Source organism: Triticum dicoccoides, chromosome 3B, assembly GCF_002162155.2.
Source record: "Triticum dicoccoides isolate Atlit2015 ecotype Zavitan chromosome 3B, WEW_v2.0, whole genome shotgun sequence".
Classification (NCBI taxonomy): domain Eukaryota; kingdom Viridiplantae; phylum Streptophyta; class Magnoliopsida; order Poales; family Poaceae; genus Triticum; species Triticum dicoccoides.
The window spans coordinates 650,586,495-650,593,952 of record NC_041385.1 but is presented as its reverse complement, the minus strand read 5'-3'; the positions used below and the strand labels follow the sequence as shown (position 1 = coordinate 650,593,952).

Genomic DNA, 7,458 nt, shown 5'->3' with positions numbered 1-7,458 from the left:
AGGGGGAGGCGGCGAGCGCTCGCGAAGGGCGACGCGGATGCGGAGCTTGCCCTGAGGGCGGCCGGAGGGGCGCAGGAGCGGGAGGGTGATGATCGGTGAGGTGGGGGAGTCGGAGCTAGGGTTAGGGCCGGCGGGGAAGAGGAGGTCGCGGAGAGGCGAGCGGGCGGAGCCGACGAGCGGCTTGGGCGAGTCGGACGGCTTGGAGTGGAACACGTCGATGGAGAGGAGGAGCGAGGGGTCGTGCGGCGAGAGGTGAGGCGGGAGCTGGAGGGTGATGCGCTCGTTCCACGCGGGCTTGCAGCCGCCGGCGTCGTCGGGGCGGGTGGCGGTGCGGCGGGAGGGATCGAGGTAGGCGACGGCGTAGGCGCGGAGATCGCCGCGGCGCCAGTTGACGTTCTTCAGGTGCTTGCCCGAGACGACGGTGACCTCCAGATCCATGGCCTTGGGGGGCGCCCCCGGCGGCGGGGGCATCGAAGGGGGCGGGGCCTGGTACTGCGGGTGTGGGTGCTGGTGCGGGGGGAGCGGGTGCTGCTGGAGCTGGTGCGGGTGGAGAGGGGAGGGGGATGGGGACGGGGAAGCCATGGCGCGGGGGCGGGGAGCTCTGACCTTCGCGCTTGCTTTGGTGTGGGGGTTGGTGATGAGTCGCTGATCTGATGACTCGCTGGTGAGGCGACCTGCTTGATCGGCCGGAGGGGAGCTCCTGATCCCCGCACTACGCGGCGCTGGCCCAGCAAACGGGCACTCCCGCACGCGCTTGGGCCGGGAGGCCCGCCCATTACGGGGTGGGGCGCCCCAGTTTATTTCTTTCGTTTCCTTTTGTGTTTTATTTTTTGCTACATTAAAAATGATCGGCATTTCAAAAAAGATTCTAAATTTAACAAACGATTCACGAATTTGCAAAAAATGTTCCAACTTTTAAAAATGTTCATGATTTCAAAAAATGTTCCAAAATTTTAAAAGTGATCACAGATTTTTTTTTAAACATGAACTTTAAAAATATTCCAAAATTTTAAAAATGTTCGCATATTTGAAAATTGTTCATGAATTTGAATAATGTTCCCAGTTTTCGAAAAAGTTCATAAATTTCAAGAAAAAATGTGAATTCAGAAAAGTGTTCGCCAATTTCAAAAAATGTTCACCGGTTTTTAAAAATATTCATGAACTCCAAACATGTCCCCAGATTAAATAAAATGGCGTCAATTCAAAAAGTATTTATGTATTTCAAAAATTGCTCCCGAATTTCAAAAATGTATATCAATTTGAAAAATGTGACAGATTTTAAAAAATGTTAACGAATTTGAAAATATTCTTGGATTTCAAAAAATTTCATGAATTTGAAAATTGACCCGTATTTTAATAAAAGCTCACGAATTTGAAAAATTGTGCATGATTTTCAAAAAAGTACATGAATCTGAAAAAAAAACATGGATTTGGAAAACTTCATGAATTCGAAAAATTTCAAGATTTGGAAAAAAAAGTTCATGGATTTCAAAAAAGGGAAAAGAAAAAAAAGGAAAAAATCCGAATAAAAACAAAGAAAAAGGAAAACCCGGTTTGAAGAAGGCTCTAGAACCTTCCCAAAACCGTTGGGGAGAAAATCGGAATGGGCCGACCCATGGAGAGGATGGGGCGCAGGGGGTGGGGATGGGTGGGTGGGTATGCAGCTATAAGCGAAATAGGAAGCACCCAGCAGAGCGCCATGACGTGAGACCTGGCCATACGGGGCGGCACGGCCCGACACACCAATATAAAGGCTTGGCATGCCACGGCCCATGTCGGACCTTTTATAATAGGGTCATGTCGTGCCAGTCCGAAGGCCTCGGCTCGAGGATCGGCTTGGCAGACGCCATAAAAAGGCACGGCCCGACATGCCTGTGGACCGGCCTTTGTTCATTTTGGGCCCTTGTGAGCCGCTTCGGCCTTCTAGGCCTTTTGTTTTTTAGGTTTGAAGGCCAAAAAAGCCTTCTGGGCCAACTTGGGCCGCATGCCGCCACGTGCCGAGATGTGTCGTGCCGACCCATAATAAAAGGGACGTGTCGGGCTGGCCTTAAGGCTTGGCTTCAGGGATCGGCTTTGTTCCATGGCGTCCCGGCCCTTTTATTCGCGTATTGTACCAGGCCAAAAATCCGTGCCCACGGGCGGCGCCTTAGAAGCATGGTCCATATGGCCAGGTCTGGACATGACTTACACAAAAATCTGACAGCAATCTGCGGGCCAAAGAATAGAACCTGAGTGTGTCTGAAGACCCCTATTGGCCATCGGGCTTGGTTGCTTCTTTCAACGAGCCCGTTCCCAAGGTAAAGAAACCCTCACAAGGAAAAAACAAAAGAGCAGCATAATACCCTTTCTGCATAATTGCCAGTGGATCAAGAGATCAAATGGATGAGCAGCAAGAGGGAACAGAAAGAAACCAGAGGAATCTGCAAACAATGCTGTCAATTTGTACAAATAAACGCCATGACCTCAAAAAGGAAAAATTAACTATCAATCTTATACAAAACCAAGCACAGCCAAATGAAAGACAAAACCCAAAATTAATTTCAATGCATAACGAGATTCAGTGGAACTATTGCACAATGCATATATGCAGCTGCCTGTGGACCCTGGCCACTGTTCTTATTGGCCAAAATATACATCCAGCGAAATGAAAAATAAAAACAATGTCACTTGACATTCCAATCAGAATTATTGCATGACAAGTAAAAGAGACACTTGCCTTCCATTTTGTAGCGCCACACCATTGTTGCTCCAGGTATAATTGCACCGATAGTTCCTACTGTCATGCTCTCAGAAGGATCAGAACCTCCAGGCTCCAGCAACACGTGATCCAACTTTATGACCATCCTGAGCAGATATTTAATTATTAATAAGGGCATATATATTATATTGGTAAGAGATGAAAGATGGGACAGAGACAACCAGATAATTAGTTGTAGAGAAAACAAAATCTTATATTTCAGTGCTGTCCACAAATATTCATATCATACAGAATGCATATCCTGAACTTCAGAATTCTACCAAGACTTGGGCGAAAAATGCTACTCCATCACTTATAGAAGGCAATGATTTGTTTGAGAATCAGAGTGAATGCATTTATTTTGAGGATCAAAGATCCAGCAAATTTTATGTTTTCCAGAGTACAGGTCGGATTGGTACAGACTAGTTGAAACTCAAAACAGCCAATTCAATAGCCCATCCCTCAGTTGAGTAGACCAAAACCTGCTGACTTCAAAAACTCCATGAAAACCTGCTGACTTCAAAAATTCCATGAACCAAGTATAATCTTGTTCCCCACAGCAGATGGAAAAGATACACACAGTTGAGTGCTCTCATCACCAATAATCTCCACAGGAGCATTTGCCATCTCTGAAATGGTGAAAGCGGCTTACATCTCTGACCACAATCTCTCGACCAGTGACCTGGGACATCAACTTGATAGCAACATGGCAGTCATCACACACACGTAGATTCTTCATTATTCGGATAGGAACTCCTTCAGGTAAGCTCAGAAACGCAAATGCTATCGCCAATTTCTCGCTGTGGTGAGTTAAACTAACCTCTTTCTCCTCATCCTCCATATCATGGAACACCATGCTCATGTCTGGTGCATATCCACATTGCCTGATCTTGGCCATCATTTCTTCCAAGTACTCATCGATCTCTCCTTGTCTTGGATGAGATTTATCTCCTGTGCAAAACTGATGCACCTGACCCTTAAGCTCTACCCAGCTGACACCAGGTTCCTTTCTCACGTTCTTCTCCCTCATGTTTTTTCTTAGCTCACTGACATCTCCCCATCTCCTGCTGGTAGCTCGAATATTTGATAGCAGAACATAAGGCGCAGAATCTCGAGGGTCAAACTCAATGACTCGCTCTGCTATCTGCTCGGCCATGTCAAAATTCTTCTGGGTCTTACAAGCAGATAGCAGTGTCTTCCATATGACCCCGTCAGCACGTACAGGCATTGACAAGATAAGGGCCTCTGCTTCATCCAGACAACCTGATCGCCCGAGAAGATCCACAATACAAGTGTAGTGTTTCACACTTGGTTGCAGCCCATAAGTCTTGGTCATAAGCTCAAAGAACTCCAAGCCTTCATCTTTCAGACCACTATGGCTGCACGCATATAGCAGGGCCAAGAAAGTAACCTCATTAGGTCTTGCCCCTGCATTCATCATCTGTTTAAACAGCTCAACTGCTTTATGTCCTTGCCCATGGAACCCACAAGCTGAGATCATTGCACTGAGAAGAAAAAGATCTAATCCACAATAACCAGAATAAACTCTTTCCGAGTCACCCAAGCATCCACATCGAGAGTACATATGCACAAGGCAAGTAATGACTGGAATAACCTTGTCAACTCCAGCCTTGATAACCTGTGCATGAACTTGCTGACCTTGTGCGAGAGCTGCCAGATCTGAGCAACAGGTAATAATACTAACGAATGTGACCACATCTGCCGCTAGCCCAATACCTCTCATCAGGGACAAATACTCCAATGCTCCCTCGGAGTCTCCATTCTGCGTCCTACCAGCTATTGTGGTATTGAATGACACAACTGTAAGAGAAGGAAGCGCTTTGAGGACGGCCTCTCCTTCTGCAAGGCATCCAGACCGCATGTACATGTGAGCCAACGAGTTCCCAACACACATGTCAATGTCCATCCCACACCTCACGACATATGCATGGACCTGGCGTCCAGAGACAAGATCGGAGAGGCCAGCACAGCACCTGAACACGCTCCCAAGGCCAAACTCATCAGGATGCAATCCCTCCCTTCGCATGGCAAGGAAGAACCCCAAGCTGTCCTCGTCAAGCCCTGCATTGGTGAACCCAGCGACCATGGCATTCCAGGTGGCGACATTCCTCGTGGGCATTTCGTCGAACAGCTTCCGAGCGCTTCCAAGGTCGCCGTTCTTGATGTAACCCCCAATCAGAATGTTCCAGGACATGACGTTCCGGCTCGGAATTCTCTCGAACAGACTGCACGCAGTGGGGAGGTCGCCGAGGTCCGCGTAGGCGAGCATGAGGTTGTTGGTGGTGAAGCGGTCGGCGGCGGCGCCACAGGTGGCGGCAAAGGCGTGGAGCTGGTGGAGGAGCGGGATGGCGCGGCAGGCCCGGAAGACGTGGGCGAAGAGGGTAGGGTCCGACCAGAGGACGTCCCGGAAGGGGTGGTGGAGGGCATCCTTGAGGCGGCCGCTTGAGCAGAGACGGATGAACTCGCCCTTGGCTTCCGGTGGCCCGGTGGTGAGCGTCTTCAGCGCCGGCCTGGCCATGCGCATGTGGCCGTGCGACCGCTCGCGCTACGACACCGCCGACGCGGTGGTCTGCGCGGCCCCCGGGAGCATGGCGAATTTGGATACCGCGACTGGCAATGCAACAAGTCGAACACCTCGACGACATGAACGTGTACCAATAAGAGCAACTCGAACAAGCCGACCAAAGCCGCATTCTGTCCGTTTTTTATCTGTTTGTGTCGTCTGTCCGGTCGATGTCCGCCTTTTGTTTGGGTCGATGTTGAGATATGTATTTAGCACATATATTTTATATTCTTGTACTCCAAGTCTCCTCCTTGTGTATAGTTGAGGATATGACTTGTCCTATGTACTATATATACTTGTGCATATACACCTATCAATACATTGAGAGTTGCATCATATTCCTCTACATGGTATCAGCCTAACCCTCGGTCCCAGCCCTAGCCGCGCCGCCATCGCCTCTCCAGGCCGCCGCCGCTCCCGCTGCACCGCGCCGCCGCCTCCCCGGCCGCCGCGCCTGCTGCCTCCCTCCACCACCAACCCCTCCCTGTCGTGCCTCCACCCTCCCAGCCGCGCCCCTACCTTCCCTGCCGCCCACCGCAGCTCCCCCCGAGCCGCCTCCCTCCCAAAACCCTAAACCCCCCTCCCGATCCCACCCGCGCCGCCACCCTCCACCGCTGCCATGTCGGCCCTCGGCACCTCCTCCTCCTCCAGCGCACACCCTAGCAACCCGTTCGACTCCTCCTACGGGTCCGAGCCCGATGAGCCCCAAGCCGCCGACATCCGCAACATCCACCTCTCCGATCATGTCCCTATCATCCTCTCCCACACCTCCGCAAACTACTATGCTTGGAAAACCTACTTCAATCTCCTCTTCCGTGAGTACAACCTTCGTGATCATGTGGACGGTCTCGCCAATTTCTTCACCGGCGCCCACGACGCCAACTGGCTCGCCATCGACGCCACCCTCATCCGGTGGTTCTTCCTCACCGTCTCTCCGGACATCTTCCACACCGTCATTCGCGATGGGAACGATGCTTACACGGTGTGGACCAAGATCAATGGCCTCTTCACCGACAACAAGCTTCAACGGATTGTTTTCTTGCAGCAGGAATTTTTTGGGTGTCACCAGAACGACTCCACCATCGACGCTTTTTGTCTCCGGCTCAAGACCCTCTCCGACGAGCTCAATGACGTCGGGTTCAAGGTGGGCGACGAGCTTCTCCTCTCGACGCTCACAGCCGGCCTCAAGGAGGACTTCGGCAACGCCGCCTCCAACCTCACCCTCATGGCCAACCCCACTTACGAGCGAGCGGTGGCCTATCTTCGTCTTGAGGAGCGGCGGATGAAGCACCTCCGCACCCGCGCCGTCCACACCGTTCTCGCCGCCGGCCTCTCCACCGGTGCCTCTACACCACCCTCGGCGCCCCGTCCTCCGGCCGTCCCGCACCCTATGCCGGTGCCACAGCCGCCCCAACCACCCCGCAATGGTGGCAACGGCGGCAATCGTTGCCGTGATCGCGGTGGTCAACGCCAAGGCGGAGGCAAAGGTGGCGGCGGCGGTGGTCAAGCTCCTCGGCAGCAGCCCCCGCCACCCTGGGCCGGTGGCTACAACCCCTGGACGGGGGTCGTGCACGCATACAACATGCCTGTGCCGCGGCCCCCCGCCCCGGGCATCCTCGGCCCCCGCCCGAGCACCCACCAGGCGCTCCTGGCCGCGCCTCTCGGCGCCAATGGCGCCCACGGCGCCCCTCCTGCCGCGCCCTCCTACAGTGCGTACGGCGCCCCCGGCGCGTATGGCGCCCTTGGAGCCTACGGCGTCCCCTACTATGACCCGGCCCTTCTAGCGGTGCTGCAGCAGCTGCCACCCTACTCTGGTGGTGGTGGCGATTGGATCATGGACTCCGGTGCCACCGCTCATATGTCCGCTCATCCGGGTAACCTCTCCTCCGTCCATCCCACTTCCACTCCCTCCCGCATCATCATCGGCAACGGTGTTGGTCTTCCCATCTCCCATGTCGGTTCTGCACCCTTTCCTTCTAACTCTCGACCTCTCTCTCTTAATAATGTCATTGTTTCTCCTCATCTCATTCAGAACTTAGTTTCCGTTCAAAATCTTTCTCGTGATAATTTTGTAACTGTGGAATTTGATGAAGTTGGCTTTTCTGTTAAGGACGCTCGCACCAGGATGATTCTTCAC

The 7,458-nt window shown here is 52.4% G+C and overlaps 2 protein-coding genes across 2 annotated transcripts in view; both read right to left on the bottom strand.

The window, feature by feature from the left end:
- Window positions 1–597, bottom strand: part of LOC119279749 (leucine-rich repeat extensin-like protein 3) — a 1,716-nt gene extending 1,119 nt beyond the window's left edge. The window contains exon 1 of the mRNA XM_037560891.1: window positions 6–597. Coding sequence (XP_037416788.1) covers window positions 6–582 — 577 coding nt within the window. The 5' untranslated portion in view covers window positions 583–597. The remainder of the gene's footprint in view (window positions 1–5) is intronic.
- A 1,737-nt stretch (window positions 598–2,334) lies between these two features.
- On the bottom strand, window positions 2,335–5,407 carry LOC119277637 (pentatricopeptide repeat-containing protein At2g41080-like). Its single transcript, XM_037558921.1, has 2 exons — window positions 3,220–5,407; window positions 2,335–2,844 (listed from the first exon to the last, which is right to left on the bottom strand). The coding sequence occupies exon 1, from the start codon at window positions 5,280–5,282 to the stop codon at window positions 3,333–3,335; it is 1,950 nt and encodes a 649-aa protein (XP_037414818.1). The 5' UTR covers window positions 5,283–5,407; the 3' UTR covers window positions 2,335–2,844; window positions 3,220–3,332.
- Window positions 5,408–7,458: the final 2,051 nt, after the last annotated feature.

Bases quoted from the DNA above. Each gene is read 5' to 3' on its own strand.
- LOC119277637 (XM_037558921.1), bottom strand. From the start codon at position 5,282: ATGCGCATGGCCAGGCCGGCGCTGAAGACGCTCACCACCGGGCCACCG.